At 44.0% G+C, this 20,900-nt stretch overlaps 1 protein-coding gene across 3 annotated transcripts in view; it reads right to left on the bottom strand.

The window, feature by feature from the left end:
• Positions 1 to 6,354: 6,354 nt before the first annotated feature.
• Positions 6,355 to 20,900, bottom strand: part of Meis1 (Meis homeobox 1) — a 140,607-nt gene continuing 126,061 nt past the window's right edge. For 2 of the 3 annotated variants that reach the window (XM_032916385.1, XM_032916384.1), the window contains exons 10-13: positions 11,288 to 11,346; positions 10,125 to 10,214; positions 9,742 to 9,836; positions 6,355 to 7,587 (exon numbers count right to left, since the gene is read on the bottom strand). In XM_032916385.1, the coding sequence (XP_032772276.1) occupies positions 9,778 to 9,836; positions 10,125 to 10,214; positions 11,288 to 11,346 (208 nt within the window). In that variant the 3' untranslated portion in view covers positions 6,355 to 7,587; positions 9,742 to 9,777. The remainder of the gene's footprint in view (positions 7,588 to 9,741; positions 9,837 to 10,124; positions 10,215 to 11,287; positions 11,347 to 20,900) is intronic. The other variant, XM_032916386.1, reaches the window with a different exon arrangement.

Here is a 20,900-nt window from a genome sequence, read left to right on the forward strand (position 1 = left end):
GGGAGGGCAGAGAAAAGGAAGAGACGCTTTTCCCATTCTCTTTCAGCATTTCTTTCGTTGAAATGCAAGACAGGTACTTGATTTAGCATTTAAGCAAAAGGTTACACAAACCGCGTTTTAGAAAGTGTTGGGGTGTCCGACAGGGTCAGCCCCAGATCAGATCATTTTTCGAATGCAGACCTAAAGATAATGAGTACTTGTTGTATTAAAGGGGACAAACAGTACTTTGGCTTCCTCTGACCCCAGAATGCACGGCTTGGTTTCATTGATCATCTTCCTTTATGAGATAATGCAATTACAAACATCAATAAGGGGCTGCAAGGGGAATCATTATGCTGTGACAGTGATAAATGACGGTGCAGAAATAGCATGCTTCCCCCCCCCTAACAATCCTGGAGCCCAGGGGCTCCGGGGGCTGAACACAGTCGCCAAGGAAACAGATGACATCCCAAACGGCACCAAAGGAAAAAAAAATAAAATGAACAGTCTTTCTTTGCCTTTCGCTCTTTTCCGTCTTCCAAAGAGTTAGTTCTGGCTCTAGGAGCAGCTGCCACACAGACATTTCGTTATTTCAGGCATTAAAGACTGGAGCAAGCGGTGGGAGACTCCTCCCCCTTCAGCCCACCCCCACTAGACGGACACACAACCCTCGCTGTTCGCAGTTTAGAACACCTGAAAAACGCACGTCTCAAAATCGGATTTGTGTGGGCTGAGGGGCTAGGGGGCCTGGATTTGCACAGCCATCACGTTGTTTACCACCTACCCACCCATTTTGGTCCAGAAGAAACTAAGTCCCCGGGCACAGTGGCGCCTCGCTGGTCTGCCAGAAAAGGGACTTTGCTAGTGTCTGGCCTCCAACTCCCCTCGGTTCCGGACGCAGCTCTGTGCCGGAGGCGGCAGTGGTAGGAGCAGGCGGTTATTTGGGGTCTTTGCCACCTTTCCAGGTCTCTAAGAGGTGACGCTATCAGTGGCCCTCGATCTCCCTAAAGGGAAGAATCCGGCTCTTCGAAACCCTAGGATACGCTCAGCAACATCTTCAAGGGGGGCCTCTATGTGAAATCACCACCTACTCAAATCCAGAAAAGTGGGTGAGGTCGGCAGGCGTGAACTGAAGGGTGTTGTGGAGATCTCCGCGCTCGACGCCGCCCCTCCCCACCCCATGCCTGCGGGGACTGGGAGGGATTAGAGCCTGGGGTCTTCAGGTGAATTCGGAGAACCTGTCACTTCTAGGGTGGTGGAGGAGAAAAGTGCTGAGGTGTGAAGGAGGCCTAGGCTGAAAGGCAAGAGTGGGGGGAGGGGAAGCAGAGAGTTGGCCACCCAGTGTTTCCGTCAGGTCCCCAACCCACGAGAAAGTAGACACTGGGATCCTGTACACTGTGCCTGAAACTAGGGTGCGAAGCCACAAAAAAATGATCCCAGGGACCCGTGGGTGTACGAAGCAGGTGACTCTCTGCTTTCCTAATGGGCTAGGTCCTGAGACCAGTGTTCCGCCGAGGTTAAAGTCACCGGCCGTAGTGAACCAAGTGCTTTAGGGTAGAGGTGAGTGTGACTGCGGGTGGTCAGCGGTGGGAATTCTACATCTGATCAAAGGAAGACTGGCTTAAAACTGATCCAGAGTTTCAGAGTCCGAATTCCCTAAGGTGGACTGAGCGCGTGGGCCGCACAGGAGTCCCTTCTGGGCCAGCTAAACCAAGGCCTTTAAAAAGTGCCTCCCGCCTCCCTACCGAAATCCCTAGGGTACCATTTTTAGGGCAAAGACTCTTTACGATGTAAGCGTCTAGCAGACTGCCCAATATATTTGTGTTTTCCTCTCAGCTCCGCCTTGGAAGAGAACGTTTTAAACGTTTTTTTTTGGGGGGGGCGGGCTGGTTTGATGTGAAAGAGAACCCTCCCCTTCCCATTATTCACCGGCTTTGGCCTCCCCGAAAGACCCCCAACTTTGGCTCCCCCGCCCCCCAACCAGAGGACTCTTAGCCTCTGTGTCGCTCCTTCCCTTGGTGATACTGTTCGCCAAAGGGCCAGTGCGTGCCCGGTAGGACAGAAGAGACCAGGAAAGATGCCGAAGCAGACTGGGCACCCCACACCCAAACCCACACCTCCCTGCTGACAGTCCACAAACACCCGTTGGCAGCTTACATCAATTCCTGTTTTCACTGCCTTCCCAAGGGCCGAGGGCCTGCGGGAATCCAAAGTGGGGGAAGTTTCTAGGGCTTTTAAAGAAACCTGAAGGCGCTTCTGCCCAACACACTGTCGTCCTGTTCTACTCTATGCTACTGGGGTGCTGTACGCTCTAGAACCCCACCCACCTGCCCAGCCTGACTGTGGAAGGGGGCCTCGGGTCCCCAGGCTCTCAGAGTCATGCTCTCAGGAGCGCCCTGGGATTCGGAAGCCAGAGCTGGGTCTGGAAAAGTCCTAAGGAAGTATTCGGGCAACTACACCCCACTCAGAGGTTCCAAGGGAAGGGGCCAAGAGTGAGACCAAGAAGTCTCTGCTTTGGCGCTAACCCATGGACACCCAGGCTCCTGAGACGGTTAATACTTCTTAACTGAGTTTCAGATGGCGGGGGGTGGGGGATTGGGGGGAGGCATAGGGCTCCTCTGAAGACCAGGAGTACCCCGGGAGTAGGTGGTATCGCGACTGAGACCCACCCGCCCGCGTATCAGACCCAGCCCTGACGTAGTGCGTGGAGAAACTAAAGAGAGTCTGAGTCGCGGCTGGAGCTGGGCGAGCCGGCCGCAGCGGTCTCCTCAGAGGCTTAGAGCCTGGCCCTGCCCGGACTTTCACAACTCCTCTGAGGTTCCCGACTACACAAGGGAAGCTGGAGGCATCGCTGAAGGCTCAAAATCCTAGCGTGGGGGAGCAGCTTTCCCCTTTCCCAACGTTTTTGGACCTTGTCCCTGGACTCGCTCAGTGTAAGCTTCTGCCCCGGATGCGATCCCCACACACCCAGATCCATCTTCTCCAGGCCCGCTAGGACCCCGGCACCCCAACTGTCTTCCGCGTCGCTTGCCCAACCCAGGGCTCCACCGACCACACCTCTCCCCGTGGCAAAACTCGCGGGCCCGGTTCCCCAAGAGGAGACAGCCTCCAAAGAAACTCCTAATTCCATCCATAAAGCTTTAATGCGCTTATAATTCGATAAGTGATTTCAATTTGAAATTGTTAGTAACTAATTTTATGGGTAATTTTTCCACATCAAATATTTAAGCATCAGATTAAGGGCGCCAGTTCCGACGCATGATCATAAGGGGGTTCCTCCCCACCCCCGCCCCCTCAACACACACAGCCGCGCTCCTCCTCCCTCCGGTCTCCTACCGCGTCGTTTTTCCAAATCCCCAAAAGGTGGCAGTCGAAGCCGACTTTCCTCTTTTCCTGCGGTTCAAAAGAAAGGACAGGGGTGGGGGGCTGGGGAGGTGGGGGTTGGGGGGGAGCGGCGGGGGAGGGGGGGGGCGAGAAGGGGGCCGGGAGGGACTGGACTGTGCCAGGACTTTGCAAGCTGAGCCTTTAACACGTTTCCAGCACCGGGCGAGCGAGAGCAGTGGCGAATTTCCTGGAGACGTCTCGGGCCACAGCGGCGCGCCCGGCGGCCCTGGGGTCGGGGTGCGGGCGGCTCGGCACATTTGCACTCAACCCTCAGCCTCGTGCAAAAGCGGGAGATGCAGAGAGGGACCCGCCGGCTTCTTTCCATTTCTTTGTAGTTTAATACTGTCAATGTTGTACAACCAACCTTGGTTCTTCGAGGCCGGGCTCTTCGAACACATAAGTGTGTGTGGTGGGGGGTGGGGGGGCGGTAATGGGGGGGGGCAGGCTGGGGGGGGCGGAGGGGAGACTGGGGGCGCAGCGGATGAATTGCAGACCAGTTGCCAAACTTTTTTCCCCCTGCTGCCGCTGCTGCTGCTGCCGCGGCTGCAGCCTTTGCTTTGAATGTGTGTAACTAGGAAACAGCAAGCCGTCTGAGAAGACGGAATTTCCAACGTGTAAAATGTTCTTAACGGAACCATTGAGCGAGTGCAATAAGGCGTGAGGGGGAACTAATCTTCCCATTTAAATGTTTGTGGCAATTTTATCTAAATGAATTTTAATGCTAAACGAGGGTAATTCCCCATTTGTAGCGCGTTTGCTTCTTTCCTGTGCTTCTAAAGCAGTCGAACATCGTGCAATGAACAATAACAATAAAAATACTGCCAAAGCATATTATTCACTTTGAATGTGTTATAATTACATTTGATTAAATATGATCCGGTAACATTTTTAATTTTTTTTTGAAAAAAATAAAACTTAAATGGCACTAGTCTCCTTCAGCCAGCGGACGCCTCCCCCCCCCCAAAAGAGCCTGTACAATTGTGTGCCCTGTTTAGGGGAGGGCGTTTTGTTTTTGTCCTTTTAGAAACATCAAAACCAGTCTCCACACCTCCATTATTTCCCTCCTTCCGATAAGTGTCGTCAATAACCTCAAAGCTGGCTCTGAAATTTACAAGAGGAAAAGCTAAAACAGAATTAAGCGGGAGGGTGTCAGGGGCAGGAACAGAGAGACCAGAGGAGCGAGGCTCAGACAAGCCTCACTCCGAGGGGGAAACCACAGCACAAAAGCTTGTTTTATTTTTTTCTAATTCCTAGACATTAATGATCATGATTCTTTTTAATCTCCACATTCCCCAGACCCCCTTTGCTTGCGCTCACTACCCCCCCCAGCCACCTCTCCCCCCTATTCTCTTCACTGTCCTCTCCTTTCCCCCTCCTCCTCCCTCCCCGGTTTTCTCCCCACCCCGCCCCCTCCCACCCCAAGTAGGTTCCAGGAGAATAAAGGCTGACTCACCAGGCATGTACTGGGGAGGTAGGAAGTAAAAGGACAGTTAGTTTATAAAGTTTATTATTATTTTTAAAAGTAAATAAATGGTTGTTAACTGCTACTAACCACCCATCAAAGACAATGGTGTCACTGATATGGACACTTACACAGTCGTAGAACTGTCTCTGGGCCAAAATAGGAAAGTTAAACGGTCCCATCTTTGGGGGTGGGGGCGAGGTGGGTGGCAGCGTTGGGACCAGGCTGTAACACCTCCTCCTTTCTCTCTCTCTCTCTCTCTCTCTCTCTCTCTCTCTCTCTCTCTCTCTCTCTCTCTCTCTCTCTCTCTCTCCCTCCTCTCCCCCTCCCTCCCGTCCTCCCTCTCCCCCTCCCCCCCAGCACGTGCACGTGTTCTGAAACAAGGCCCCATAAACAAAAGGTGAGAGTGCACGCTGCTGTTCTAGCAGGTAGGCAGTGACTCACCCTTGCGGAGTAGAGCCAACCCACAGCTGGTTTCTCTTTCCAAATAGAAAACAGGATTGCTGTGGGCAGTTTATAAGGTGACAAGGGCCTGAATGTCACACTGGAGTTTAAGGCTTCTGACCCATCCTTTGTTCCCAAAGCAACCAAAAGGCTGTTTTCTTTAAAAATTAATCTGCCTTAATTAAAATATTTGTATATTTCCCTTAGCTGTGCGGAGCCCTCTTTAGAGCAGCGATTTTATTTAAGGGAAATTATAAGCTATTGCAGCTTAAACATGTTATTTTGAACCATTTAGCTGGCTGTCATGCAGAAATTCTGTACAGCTGTTCTGGAAAATTGGTTAATAACCAGTTTTAGCCAATGAGAACATAGAGCATATTTATAAAAATTAGATTTTGAAGTCTGGTCTCTTCAATTTTATATAGTTAATTTCTTAATAAACATGTACTGCTTGTCCTAGATAATATCCTTGGTGAAAGGCTGGCTGTGGGCTTTAGCTTTGCCACAGTACGAAAGTATAATGTCACTCATAGTGTAGGTGACTAATACTGAATGAAGTCTGAGGCTACAGCTAGCTTAGTGACTTTAACCCTAATGTTGTTAGTATTACCAGTTCATTAAGTCATCGGAAACCAGTGGCCATTGTTAAATAATTTACTCAGTGGTGACAATTTTCAAATATATATGGCCTGGGGAGCTAATTGTTTGTTATCATTAAAAAAAATACTGCAATAGTCATTAGAAATTTGAAGAACGCATTTGGCGAGCAGTAAAATCAGAATAACAAAAATATTCTTTATTCTGGAGCCCGACTTCATTACTGCACTCAGTGACTAAAACGGTACTTGGAGTTCTCGAACACATTCAAACTCCATCAGAATGCTAAGACACCGTGTACAGTGACTCTTATTAATAATTCGCTCCTGGTTTTCTTGATAGAAAAAGGCTATTGACAAGCATTTGTTTATCTACAACAGGAAGTTGTAATTAGCGTACCCCACGTAGTAAACCTCGTCTGCTCGCCACCTCACACTAACCTGCTACTTTTACCAAAAAAAAAAAAAATTGCAATAATACAGTTCGTCTTTCCAGTCCTTTTTGCACAAAATTTATTTACAATGTCTACATAAATGCTCCAAGGTGGGACTATGGAAAAATACACACATGACCAATGCTTTGCTGAGAAACAAAGTCAACATATTAAAAATAAATCTTCAGTCTATGTTTTTTTTTTTGAGCTGCATAAAACAGGAAGTGATGTATAAGGTGATGGTTGTTGTCGCATGGGGACGATGACGCTTGACGTGACAGTTAGGCTTCTAAACACACGGCCTTTGGGTTTCCATGGCTCCTTCTACCAGTCTCCTTAAGACACTGCCTGCAACAGCTGATTAATCATTGTTGGGTGACTGCAGTTTTTCCCATCCTTCCCGATTTACATCTGTTCAGGCCAATTCAAATATGGTGAGTAAATGAATTAGACATGCAAATTCAAGCCCCAGGCTAGAGAGAGGGAGAGAGAGGAGAAGAGAGAGAGAGGAGAGAGAGAGAGAGAGAGAGCGCGCACATGGCTGAAATCCTAGGCGAGAAGAAAGATTCTTCTGCCTGATAGTTATTTTAATGCTCTAAAAATCCTGCAAATCAGACCTTCCTGTCCCTTGCAGGATGACTGTAAGGCTTTTTAATGTAAGGAGGCTTCTGGAGGAAGTGAAGAGCTATGGAAACAACACACATAGTGTGGAAAAATTTCACATTTTTTTTAAAAAATCTATAAGAAACAACGTAATATGGATAACAGTATAATAGCATTTACAATATTTCACTCTTTGTTCTTTTAATGTCTTATATAGTTATTTTTGCATGTCCCCCAAATTGACTTCGGTTGGTTTTCCTGCATTTTTTAAGAGTCCCTATGAAGAATTAGGGATGCTCCTTGGTCCAAAGTAGATGTCAAGAATGGAACTCCATAGTCATTGCAGAAAAAGACATGATTCGAGATCAGTCACCATTGCAGACAATGCATATTCCCTTAAGCTACTGAGCATGAATGTTCATGACTTGTCCACTCATTGTCGGGTCTCCTGTATTAAGAACCGAGGGGCTTGACGCTGACATTGGCATTCCAGGGTGGGGCTGTCCTCCATGCATCATCACTGCGGGGTGGTGAGGATGTCCAGGAATGTACGTATGCATGGGGGGCCCATGACGCAGCTGAGCAGGATGGGGGGGCATCTGGGCTTGGGTATAACTCGGCTGTCCCATACTCACACCCATTGGACCACCCCGGGCTACATACTCCCCTGGCATACTTTGCAGCCCTGTAGAAATTCAAAAGAAAGAAACAAAAAAGCGAAAAATTACAGAAAGGCAAGAGTGCGGTTCTGACTATGTCGATCCTATGAAATCCAGGGAACATTGTGATGGAGGAAAGGGATGGGGCCTTGGGAGATATTATTTTAATTCATGTGGAAGAAAATCAAAGGGGAGATGTCAAGCTGGAATCAGAACCGGACACTGTTTCCCTTGCACAGCCATCGGACCAGTCCTCCTACCAAGTCTAGTTTTAAACAAACAACCGTTGGGTTCTGATCTAAGGAAGCATTTTTGTTCCCTGAAACATGCCCTATCAAGAGCATGTACACTGCTCTGCCCATTAAACATTGCACAGGAAGCTGAACTAGACAAGCTCACTTCACAGAGATTACTTAGCAAGTCCTGTACCTTGGAGGTGGGTGTGTGTGTGTGTGTGGAAATCAAAACAGTTATCAATAAATTCCTTCCACATGGCCTCTTAGAGCTGGAGGAAAAGAAAAGCTTCACAGAATTCTGTCTACCTTACAATGATTTCGAGAACAATAAGGAAAAATTGGAGCTAAAACAATACTCCTCTTGCTTTGAGGGGCCTCTTGTCTTCTGCATGGATTGCTCTAGTTGATGGAAAGTGACGGGTGTATTGTTTCTGAGAGCCATAAGGTCCATCATCATCGAGGGTGAAAGGCATAACGCCATTGCTAAGTATGTTCAAATGGCTTTAGTTCTAAGTAATAGCGCACTGTGAATACGACGAACACCTTCGAATAAGGTCTCCAGGCTCTGGCAGTGAATGGCTGCTTAATCTAGCCTAAAGGAACATTTTTAAACTAATGAAAATTGCTTATAAAATATACTGTACCCACAGCTCTTTAATCAAAAAAGATGATAATATTTTTTGTAATAACCTATTAATTTAATTGGTCACGAAGCATAAAATACATCATTTAAATTTAATTGACCCAGAAACTAAGAAACAATATTTAAATTAACTAAGCTAGAGAATTCCATGATGAGGTAATAAGACTGTTGATTTCCAAGCTCAATGGAATGCTTTCAGAGTGAATTGTTAAACTTATATGGGACTCCCACTCACAGAAGAAGACCAGCATGTGTTCCCCTTGGCCTCAGCAAGAATTTTAAATAGTGTGTTAATATAATCAGGGGCACATCCAAGACTCTGAAATCATGGCTTTTAGTTTCAAAAACGGAAAGCTAGACAGATGCCGTTAGGGGCAATTTCGGAAATGAACCGGGGCTTTGGAGTTCAAAACGGTTTTGCTTGTTTGAACTCAAATTTCTGGGGTGTCTTTTTTTAGGAGAGAAAATGACAGAGTGAGAATCTGGGACAGTTTTCCTAGGCTCACTTCACTGGGCCTGCCACTGAAGATTGCATTAATGATCTCAGTTTTTGTATACTGAATAAGTCAAATCCATTTGTCACACTGCAAGTGATGGCATACTTAATTTGGATATAGTCAATTAGCCTGGGCTAAGCCCTGAAGCCTGCTGTGCACACCTCTATTTTGTATTCTCCCTTTTCCCATTGCCACACGTAATCCCATTATGATGGACAGACAAAGGAACAAACTAAGGGAAAAAAAAAAAAGAATCAAAGTTTAGTTGACTGAAGCTCAAATATGCCTTTACTTACCCTAAGTAAAGCTGTGTTTATTTTTACCTAAAAGAAGTTCTCTGTTTGGCTTCTTGGTGTCTTGCAGGTTAGTGTAGAAATGTAACTCATGCATCAACTGCGGTTAGACAGATTTATGGTACTTTGGGGACACGCTCTTTCCTCTCCTTGCACTGCTGCAGACTGCTTACATTTTGCAAATCAGTCTGTTGCTATGACAACCCACTCCCCCCCCCACCTCCTGACTGTTTCTTGTTTTGTCATGTGGTCAGTACTGTACAATAGCAACACACAGGATAAATGTATATCATACACAGAATTTGCCAGCCTAAAACCTCGATCAGAACCAATGAGAGGGAGAAAATAAACAAAAAACAAAACAAAAAACAAAAAACAAAAGAAGCAAGAGATAAGGCTTTAAGGGAAAGGAAGTAGCAAGCATGAAGCTATGGGCAAGGAGAACATGAGAGGACGCAGGAGGAGAATGCTCCTAGGACAAAGTGAAGACAAAGGCCCCGTTTGTACTTACTTCCCCCTGGCTTTCGATTGGTTAACTAGATGAACGTTACATGTAGTGCCACTGCCCCTCCATGCCCATATTCATGCCCATTCCACTCATAGGTCCTAGAAGGGAGATAAAAATCCAAGAAGAGGCCAGAAGATGAGCAAAGTCAACAGATAGTGCCAAAAGACCCTTAAAAAAAAAAACACACAGGTTCTAGGTGGCTGAGAGGCAGTGAGATCTTGCGCACATAAAGGTCCTGGCTTCCCCTTTGCGGTAGGGATCTTAGATGTGCAGTAGCAAGGCAAGGCAGGCAGCTCGAGAAAGCAGAGGGTGGGCTCCTTCACCTGCACTGACAGGAGGACTTGGGAGGGTGATGTGAAAATCTACCATACCAAAAAGAGTCTTACCTGGCGCTCTGATGCCCATGTGCTGCTGACCGTCCATTACAAAACCTCCCATTGGCTGTCCATCGGGGTTATAAGGTGTCCCTTGGCTGACTACAAAAGTACACAGCACAGCTTCTTAGTCACAGGGGAGGGGAGGGGACACGGGAGAGGGGGAGGGGACACAGAGAACATACCAAGCAGATTACATTTTTATTTAAAAAAATAAATACAAAGTTAATTCTTTCTCTCTGGCCACTTCTATCTACCTCGGTGACTAGAGTTTCAAGGAACAGGCTAAGACACAAAATTTAGGCTGGGGGTTTTGTCTGGTAGTCCCATAATGGGCATTTAAGAAAAGAAGGTGCTGGAACATGACTAACTGGGAATGGGCCCAGTGTGAGGCTAGCAGAGCTCTCAACAGAGCACGGTTCAAACCCGCGTCACCCCCAGTATATTTGCTCGCCGCCCTTGCTACCATGTTGTAATACCAAACAAATCCCAGGGCTCGTGACTGAAAAAAACAAACGAAATGGTGCTATTATTATTACTATTATTATTATTATTTTTTTTTAGAACTGCGAGCACCAGAAGACAGATACTAATGAGCGAGGTCATGAGAACGAGAGTCACGTATTTATGTCGCTAACTGAGTCCCGTGTTTTAACGGTACATGAAAAGCTATTTCAGAAGTGAGCTGCCTTGGGTTATTAAAGCACACAAAAGCTGTACCTCACTGAATGTCTTTGAACTTTACTGAGTCCCACAAGTGATCCTGACCCCTTTGCCCTTTTGACAGGTAATAAAGTTTACAGCAATTCCACACCAAGCCATGCACCAGGGAGTGGTCACAGTGGTAGAAAGCTGGGTCGGCAAACTCGGGGGGTGGGGGGGGGAGAAAATAACATTAATATATTGAATGTTTACAAAGAAGATTGTAGCTGAGCACATGGTTTAGGAGTTACTTTTCCTCTCGGTTGGCTTTTTATTCTCTACTTTCGTCCAGTGTTTTATAATGATGGTAAGTTGATTAGTGTTGTTACAAAACCAAACTGGTTTAATTTCCAAAGCCAGGCACTCCTAGTACTCACTCCCAGTTCATTTACCAGGCGGCAGCCCTCCTGGTGAATGGCTTGAGGTTGGTTTTCGCTTGCCTGACTTGAATACAGTCACTAGAGGGGACTTGCCTGCTCGGTTGGACTGATCTATCATGGGCTGCACTATTCTTCTCCGCGCATTAATAAACCTGTAACCAAGAAAGCAGAGCATATTCATTATTGCATAAAAAAGAAAACAAAAAACAAAAACAAAAGGTAGAGGAAGAGAAGAGCTCGGTCAGCCTTTCTCTCCCCCCGTGGACAGCCTCGCATGCGGCCAAACCTATAACCCCGTGACCTTTGAGTCCAAGGCTTGGGTTTCTGAGTTGATTTATGTCTGCCTGTTTTACCACAGTTGGACACTTCCATTTCATCTTTTCATGGGGGAATTAGCAGAGTTTTCAGGAAACAATGCTAGCCACCACTCTTTTCAAAGGCCGGGGTTGGGAGTCGGGAGGGGACACAGAGGAGAAGCTCCAAGGACATCTGCTCCCTCCCAATTACTGACATTTCAATCTTACACTTTCTGACTTCTTTTTCGCCTGGTGTTTGAGCCAAGCCTCCCCTACCTTTTGCAAACCTATGTCCACCCCTAAGATAAGAGCCGAGTAGGCAGCACCCCATCAATTGAAAGAACGTCTGGAGTTTATCACTAACTCACACTCCTGGGGGCTTTAAAGAAATGCCTTCTTGGACAGATTTCTTGGGGTGACCTTTTTTTCCCCCTCTTTACGCAAAATCCGGTCCCATCTATGCAGCCATTGAATGTATAATTTTGCTTTTCTGCCCCTACTACTAAAAATTTATCAACATCTTATTAAGTCATTCCATGTTTATTTAAAACATTGTTTGGTACAAGTCTCTTTATACCTCCTCCAAAAAATGTTAAGTCGCTGAAATAAAACAAAAACAAACAAACAATAGCAAAACAAAACAAAACAGAGACCCTGTTAACTCTGAAACGGTCTCTACAAGGCTGTAACTCTTAAGCTCTTTGTCCTGGGTTTTAAGAATTGTTTGCCAAATTCATAAAATACAGACTATGTGTTGGGTTAACTTTACTTCCCAACCCAACTCTGAGCAGGACATCAAAAATACAATAAAAAAGTTCAATACTACCCTATTAATAATTGAAGGGTTCACAGTCTGATATAAATTTTAGTTTGTGCATCTGTCTATTTGAGCAAAGAAAGCAGTTCTGGAACTCCAAACCATTAAACAGTCAAGGATATATCTTTAAAATAAAAATACATGCTTCATAACATTTTAAGATTCTCAATATCCTGTACCTGCTTGTGTCCTTCCTGAGAAGCAGTTCAAGTAAATAACGGAAGTCGATTCTGACTAAGATTCTGACTAAAAGGCGCAGTGTGGGTGCAGACCTGTAGAGGCTACGTAAATTGTCTCAGTTTTTACGTATGACGTTCCCTGAACTGCTAGCAAAAATATTCAGAACACAGGATCTACAACAAATTGTGTTGCAAATCAGGTTATCATTATCTTATATAAGCCATGGAAATTGAAATCATGTGAGCAGAAGGTTAGATTAATTCTCCGTTCTCATTATAAGCACAGGTGTAGCCCAAACACCATGCGAAATAACCAATTAAAATGGGGGGAAAAATCTGCCTTTTCATTAGCTGCCTGCACTGCATGACCAATTAGAAAATTATTTAATATTAATATTCTGCATATACCAAAAGTAATTTTCATAGTAACTCATAAGTACTTATAAGTAAGACAGCAGCCTCATCTTTCCATGCCCAAGCTGAACAGCCAGAGAACTCTCCATCTGTGTAGATCTGTATGTAGGCTTCTGTTCAGACTCTCCACTGACAGAGGAGAGACTAAGTCTGCTCACTTTCTGTTTCAAGTCTTTGTAGAGACATTTTATGGGTAGGGAGAGCAGTTTTTTTTATGTTGTTTTGATTTGATTCTTTGAGACAGGGTTTCTCTGTGTAGCCCTGGCTGTCTTGGAACTCACTCTGTAGATGGAACTAATTTAGAACTCAACAACAGATCGGCCTGCCTCTGCCTCCCGAGTGCTGAGGTTTAAGGGGCGTACAACGAGGACAATCTTTAACAAGGCTCAAAGAAACTGAATGAATAGAATACCAAAGAGATGCTGAGACTTTGTTGATGACAGAAAACTAGGGAACAGTCATGACCACCTTCCTTTCTAATGCTGGGACTACAGCAGCCATTGGTGTACCACACTTAACTTCAGACAAAGAGTAAGCATGACAGTGACCACCTCAAAGATGTGCTTCATGGCTTAGCTTGGCCATTAACACGGATCTCTCTAATATTCCACCAAATCAATGCATAGCATCTACTGGAAGCCAGCACTAACCATCTTCCCTAAGAGTCCGTCTTTGAACCAAGTGAGCTGCCAGAAGCTCCGGCTCTCCATCTAAAATCACGTTGTGGTACAGCTTTCCTGGACAATGTAAACAATTCCATTCAACGTTTGAACACAGCCGCCATATTTTCTAGGCTTCTTTCTTTTTTTAACCCTGGGTTAAACCCCCATGGTTCTTCTTTCTTTCTAGAGGTAAGTCCCTCTCATAGTTTAAGCCTGTTATCACTTGGCCCTCTCTCTTCAGTTTGCTGAGACTGTATCTCTCTGGAGGTTTGCAGACAGATACTAGTCACATTATTTGGGGCCTGTCCTGGTCCCTACATAAAGGATAAACTCCTTACTGCATCCCCTTAATTCATCACCCATAGGTACTAGGTATTATTTACTTCTCTTGGTACTGATGATAACTGTTTTTTAATTGATTTGCAGATTCAAGAGGTTTATAGTTTATATGGACACCAGAATGAGAATCCTGCCATTAAAAACAATATCAAACAGAAACACTGGAAATCAAAGAAAACTCAATGACTTTGAAAGGCACGGGTATGTTACTAGGTCTGCATAGGACTTTCTTGCTTGCCTCGAGGCAGTGTTGCATGGAGCCCACGCTGTCCTCAAACTTGCTCTCTAGCTCAGGAGGATGACCCTGAAATTCTGAATGCCGAGACTACAGGCATTTCTAACTATGCCCAGTCTAGGGGGCTTATGAGACTTAACTTGGGACCTAGTATGTGCTGGGAAGGCAGGCACTGTACCAGCTGACCTACACCTTCAACCCAACTTCCTCTTTCAGAAAGCCATCATTTAAAAACATTTCAATACAACAGAATATTATCAATATATTTGGGTCACGGTAAGTTCTTGGAACATTATTAAATTGTATTATCTATACTGTTATGAATGATTTGCATCATGGGTCAAGGTCATGGCGAACATGTTTTCCTAAAAGTAACTAGTTAAACAGCAACGCATTTCATTTTCTAAAACAATACTTCATTTCTGTGTGCATGATTTTACAAGTCAGCATCGCTGGGGACGTCAGGAAACCGCTTTTCAGAATTAGCTGCATACAGCAGAGCGAGCATTTAGAAGGCTTCAGGGGTGAATTCAGATACAAAAACATTTTCCTTCTGGGCAAAGCAATAAAATGGCATTCTTGCTCCTCCCACTATAAGTCAAACTGAGGTCAGCTCCCTCATCCCACTATCTGTTTAAATAAACTGGCCCTGGTGTTTGTTTCTCAAGTGCCCTTTGACCTGGGTCTCATCCTCTCTGCTTTGGTGACAGAATGCTTTGCTTTTTTCCTTGTGAAAGAAGCAAAATTACCAAGAAGTTTCTAAACCTGGAAAATAACAAAATGCTGTTAGAGTGAATGTGAACATATATGGACTTATTTTTCTTCTTAAAACACTGTTATTTAAGGAGAAATCAAAAGAGCTACTTTAAGTACATACATGTACATGTATATGTATATATTCTGAAATTAGATCAAGTAGTTAAAATTAAAGTAGTGTCTCTGAGAAGAAGTGAGAGGGAGAGATAGATTAAACACACATTAGAATGCATAATGTGAATACATTTTCCAATGGCTACAGAAGTCTTTTTCTTAATAACTGCTATTCAGATATAATTCAGATGTCGATGTCAGGCGCTTGGCTTACTCACTGAAATGGGCAGTTTTACACTTTTTCTTAATAGAATATAAGCAAAATATACCACAATTTAGCTTTTAAAGACAGTGAACTGTTCGGTTAAGTGAGCTTTAAACGTTATAAATATTTTATTTGCCTTCGTGCATTAATGTACAAACACATGTGCACACACACACAACACAGACACACAACACAGACACACACACATAAACAAACACACACACACAGCACAGACACACACACAGACACAGACACACACACACACACACACACACACACACACACACGTGCACGCCTTAATTATAAAGTGCTTTGAAGAACTCCACTCCCTTTCTGTAGGTGATAAACAACTGGATTAAGGAAAGAAGGCTGTATCTCCTTGTATGTGCAGCACAGAATAAAATTTCTATTGAGAGCCAATTCTCTTCCTTCTGCGGCCAAGTCTTAGGACGGAAAGGAATACCGTGGTTTGACCTTACAGCTTTCTTCCATGTCCAAATAAACAGGGATGTACTTTTTTTTTTTTTTTTTGCCTTGGTTGTTTGTTTTAGGACTCAGCATCGTTATAAGGAGGAGTGGAGCTATGACAGGGAAGAGAGTCTCCCCATTTCAGAAACTTGGGATCATCTATAAATTGAATTTTACTTTTTGTGTTTGTAAGAATCAGACAAGGGGATTGCAAGCTGCATCTGAATTTTGTTTTTAACAAAGAATTTCTGGTTTCATTTCTTTTCTTTGCTTCCAAGTTGTTACCTGTTGGGTGTTTTAATGTGTGCATGTGTGTATATATGTGGTATGTATGTTTATGTTTGTGTTTGGTATGTTTGTTGTGTGTTTCCTTGTGTGGTGTGTGTATGTTTGTATGGTGTTTGTGTGTGTGCATTTGTATGTGTTTGCGTTTGTGTGGTTTTTGAGAGTGTGTTTGCATGTGTGTATAAGTATGTGTTTGTATGCATGTGTAATTGTGTATGCATTTGTGTGGTATGTGTATATATTTTTGCGTGTATTTGTATGTGTACTGTGTTAGCATGTGTGTGTATTTTTTGTGTATATGTATTTCCCATGTGTATGTGTGTATTTGTGCTTTTGATGTGTGTGTATTTTCATGTGTGTGTATTTGTGTATGTGTACTTGCCGTGTGTATTTGTGTGTTTGATGTGTGTGTGTTTGTGTGTGTTGTGTGTCTGTGTTTGTTTGTTTATGTTTTCCCCACTCAGCTAATGCATGGTCTCCTTTCCTTTTCAGTTGTGGAGCAGGATGGTTTTCTGAGCGAGAACCAGTGGAACTGCTTTCTGAGATGAGATGTTATACTTTATTGTCTGCTTTTTGCCCTGGTCTCGAACTGTATTCCTAAACTGAATTTTCACAGAGCAGGAGGGTCAGCAGGGTTTAGTGGGCACGTGGTAGGAACAAATCTCAAGGCGGAGTCCCCAGTTCCAAAGCCAACCCTGTGGACAGTTTGAGTCCCCCTTCTCCACGTCTCTGCGATAAAGGCTCACCTTGCTGGACCCCTTACTCAGCTCTATTCCTCAGTGTTCAGCGCTCAGCTCGAAGATCACTTTGGCATGTTACAGCCAGGCCAGTAATACACAAAAAAACCAAAGTGACTTTGTCTCCAAACAATGACCCTCTTCTCTCTCAGGGCTACGGTCTTGTTTACCAGCTGAGAATAAGTAAGTAGAATGGGGGAGCGGACATGGGTTTACTGTAACGTGTGTATCCTTCTAAGTATGGAAAATGGTCATTTTTCCAACACCCTCAAATACTCAGGAAGATACAATAGCAATGATTAGGTGAAGGGGGATCGTTTAGGACAGACAACCAGGCCTAATGGTTAAGCTCTAAGCCTCAAAGAGAGATCCTGTCTCAAAAGTGAGAAGAAATGACACTTGGGCATGACCTCTGGCCTACACACACTCTTGCACATGCACACATGTGAGCCTGCATACACATTTGGACATGCACACACACATACAAACACACATCATACACAAGTAGAAATGATCACACCAACCAGAAGGGCATATTAGTGGAAATGAATTGATTAGTATATGCTATATTTATAAATAGTTCCTTACATATTAAAATAAAAATGTATAACACGAATTCTTAAGTATAATTTAATCACTGGCAATTTCTGCATATACCATTCTTTATTCTATTAAAAATAATCACAATATATATAATATTTAATTAGTATAGAATTAATTTGGGGATTTTCTAAAGATTTTGTTTAATTTTTGGAGTAAGCATAGTGAAATGTTTAAATAAAAATATCTGACATTGGATGATGATTGTAGAATTTTAGAATGTTGTTCTTTTTTCTATACCATGAGCTTCCTTAACACAACATTCTTTCAACCATGCCGGGGTTAGTCAATTAAAATCATGTACTCTTTGAGAAGTCAACATTTTCTTATAGTTGTGAAGCATGCTTTAGAGACAAAGACCACAGGAAATTGTAACCGCCTCCCAAGCAACTTTGTGTTCCATTAAGCAAAAAGTTTGGCTAAAAAATCTACTGAGAAACATTATTGTAGATGTACATTTACTTTTGGACTTAGTGACTCAAAACTGGAAGCTTTCGGGATCCGTCCTTTCTACAAATCATTCCATTGGGAGATAAAATTTTATAAAACATGATTTTAAGATGCTCAAGAAAGTTGACTCAATCTCAAGTCAAAAACCTTATGAAATCATATTTTTGGCACCCCTTCCTAGTTTCTTAACCTCCTCCAGGATCCGGCAGCTCCCGGGCTGAGCTGCAATACATCACTCATGTCTGGGGGTGGGGGTGGAGAATGGCTTCGGAGAAGAGTTGGACAGACATGGAAAGGGGGAGGCAAACTCTCCTGCACTCCCACTCCAGAATCATAATGTCAGATGGCTCAAATCACAGGAATTCCATCAGTCAGAGTGTAAGAAGCCAGAGGCAGGAAATACAGGAAGAACCGATGCTGTCTAACTCGAGCAGAGAAGTTAATTATCGGCAGGTTTCCTTGAGAGCGGCTGGTGGAGGGGTCATCCTTAAATCGACGACAGCAACAACAGTGCAAAGTAATGACAGAGTCTGGGCGATGTCTTGAACTTAGAACTGAAACAGGGGCGAGCTAACTTTTTGCTGGATGGGTGCACATCTCAGAAAACTCCCCCTTGTAAACAAAGTTCACGTTAATGTTTGGTTTGCAATCGCCTTGGTGGCCTTCCTAAGTCTTTTGTTCTAACTTGAACCCTTAGCCTTGGCTGCTCCCTGTTGCCTTCTGGATCACTGAAACCTGGGCGCTACATTTGGTAGAATAAACCATGAGGACTTCTCCTAGGCTCAGAGAAGGAAGACTGAGAGGTTAGAAAGAACTTAGAGGAGTGGAGAGGTGGTTCAGTCAACACAGTGCTTGCTACACAAGCATGAAGACCTGGATTTGATCTCCAAAACCCATGCAAAACAAAACAAAACAGCCGGGCACGGCCGTTTGCATCTGTAAACCTATGGCTGGAAAGGAAGAGACTGAAAGACCTGTGGGGCTCACTGGCTAGCCAGACTAAGGTGAATCAGACAGCAACAGTTTCAGTGAGAGAGCCTGTTTCAAAAATATAAAATGAAAAGCATTAGAGAAAGACACCAGATGTTCATCTCTGGTTTCCACCCAAGTGTGTGTACATGCGCGCACACACAAATTTAAGTATCCGTTGAATTCTTTTTAATTGAGTTGAATTGAATTTCCAAAATATAGCTCCAGGAACCAGGTGGTGGCACGTGCCTTTAGTCCCAGCACTTGGGAAGCAGATGCAGGTAGACCTCTATGAGTTTGAGTCCCGCCTAGATAGCCAGGGCTCCACGGAGAAACCATGACTAAAAAAAAAAAAAAAAAAAAAAAAAAAACAACAAGGATTACAGAATGGTGTAGTCCTCACGACTATGGTAACACACTGACACATATGAGATATCTACCTAAATGTGAAAATTTGAGTCTGTAAGGGAAAATAGTAGTTTGCTTAACTTACAGTCAGTTTAGATGGTTATTGACACAACATAGAAGTGATCTGACCATCACATGTAAGTTAAACATGTAGGAAGAAGCTTCGGAAGCTATAAAAATAGACAGAACAGAGGTCGCTCTTTATTTCCGAGCTGAACCTTTCGTTTTTAATTAAATACTAATTTTCTTATTCATGAAAAGTCAATAGAGTTGTATATAACTGAACGTCTCTAACATATTACTAAGTAAACGTATGCGTTCAAGGCAAACCCTGGTCTCCTGCAAATCTCCATCATAAAGAGGAGCAATCAGTTTATCCAATAGGGTAGGGCACAGTGGACAGTGAACAGACACTGAGCAATAGGCATGAACTATGGCGACACCCAGGCAATGCAGATAGGTGGCCATTTTAGTGATTAGATATACATTATTTTTTCAAAGAACGGTGCCTTAAATCAAAGGTACTCAGCTTAGGGGTCGAGACCCCTTTGGGGTCGAATAACCCTTTCACTAGGGTTGCGTATGACATCCTGCACATCAAATGTTTACAATTCACAAAGTAGCAAAATTACAGTTATGAAGTAGGAATGGAAATTATTTTATGGTTGGGGGAGGTCACCACAACATGAGGAAATGCATCAAAGGGTTGCAGCATTGGGAAGGCTGAACTGCCTTGAACACACTGACAACCTATTATTGTATTAGAATTATGACTTCTTCCACCTACAGAAGACGTTACTGAATCTTAGTCTCCTCCTGGAGTGCCTCTGAACTCTTTGCTTTTTCTAGAACCCTTTCTCAGTTGTTCCAGCTTCCTATACCTTCAGTTACCATAAATTTCTGGCCTGGGAATCTTTACTCATACCGGGGAAAATATTTCAAAATTTACCTTGTCACTCAGTTCTGCCTGGTCACAAAATTTAGCTACAGAACCCAGTAGTGGCACAGGCCTTTAATCCCAGCACTCAGGAGGCAGAGGCAGGCTGGTCTTTTTGACTTTGAGTCGAGCCGGGTCTATAGAGAGACCAGAAACCCTGTCTCTAAAAACAAAAATAAATAAATAAACAAACTCACAAATAAGCTACAGAACCTACGAATGGGGGTTTCTGTCTGTCCTTTCAAATAGTGGAGCCTCTGTTTCCATCCATCAATGTAATGTCACAATGTGCACCATGTAAACCCTAGAGATGCACACTGAGCTGTAAACACCCAACCCCCATGAAATCGATGGTCCAAATGAAGGAGACAAGATGGCCTCCTCTTAGAACTTGACAAATGGCTGACAAAGCCCTGTCAGTGAGGCTTCGGGAATGTGAGTTTACTGTAGGGTTGCTGGATGCCAGTGATTTCTTTTGTCTTTTTGTGTTTGTTTGTTTGTTTGTTTGTTTGTTTGTTTTTGAGACAGGGTCCTACTATGCTGCTCTAACTGGCCCAGATCTATGTAGACCAGACCTCACAAAGATCTATCTGCTTGCCTCTACTTACTGAGTGCTGGAATTTAAATGCAGGTATTACAACATCTTCCCTCTGTTCCTCTCTCCCTCCTTTTCTCCCCTCTCTCCCTCCCTCCCCTATCTCTCTCCTTCCCTTCCTTCTTCCCTGCCCCCCTCCTGTTTCCTTCTTCGGAAGAGTCCCATGAATCCTAGGCTAGCAGGCTTCAAACTGTTAGCTGAGACTGACCTAGTACCTCTCGCTTCCACATTCCAAGTGCT

The sequence above is a fragment of the Rattus rattus genome, chromosome 11 (assembly GCF_011064425.1).
Source record: "Rattus rattus isolate New Zealand chromosome 11, Rrattus_CSIRO_v1, whole genome shotgun sequence".
NCBI classification, from domain to species: domain Eukaryota; kingdom Metazoa; phylum Chordata; class Mammalia; order Rodentia; family Muridae; genus Rattus; species Rattus rattus.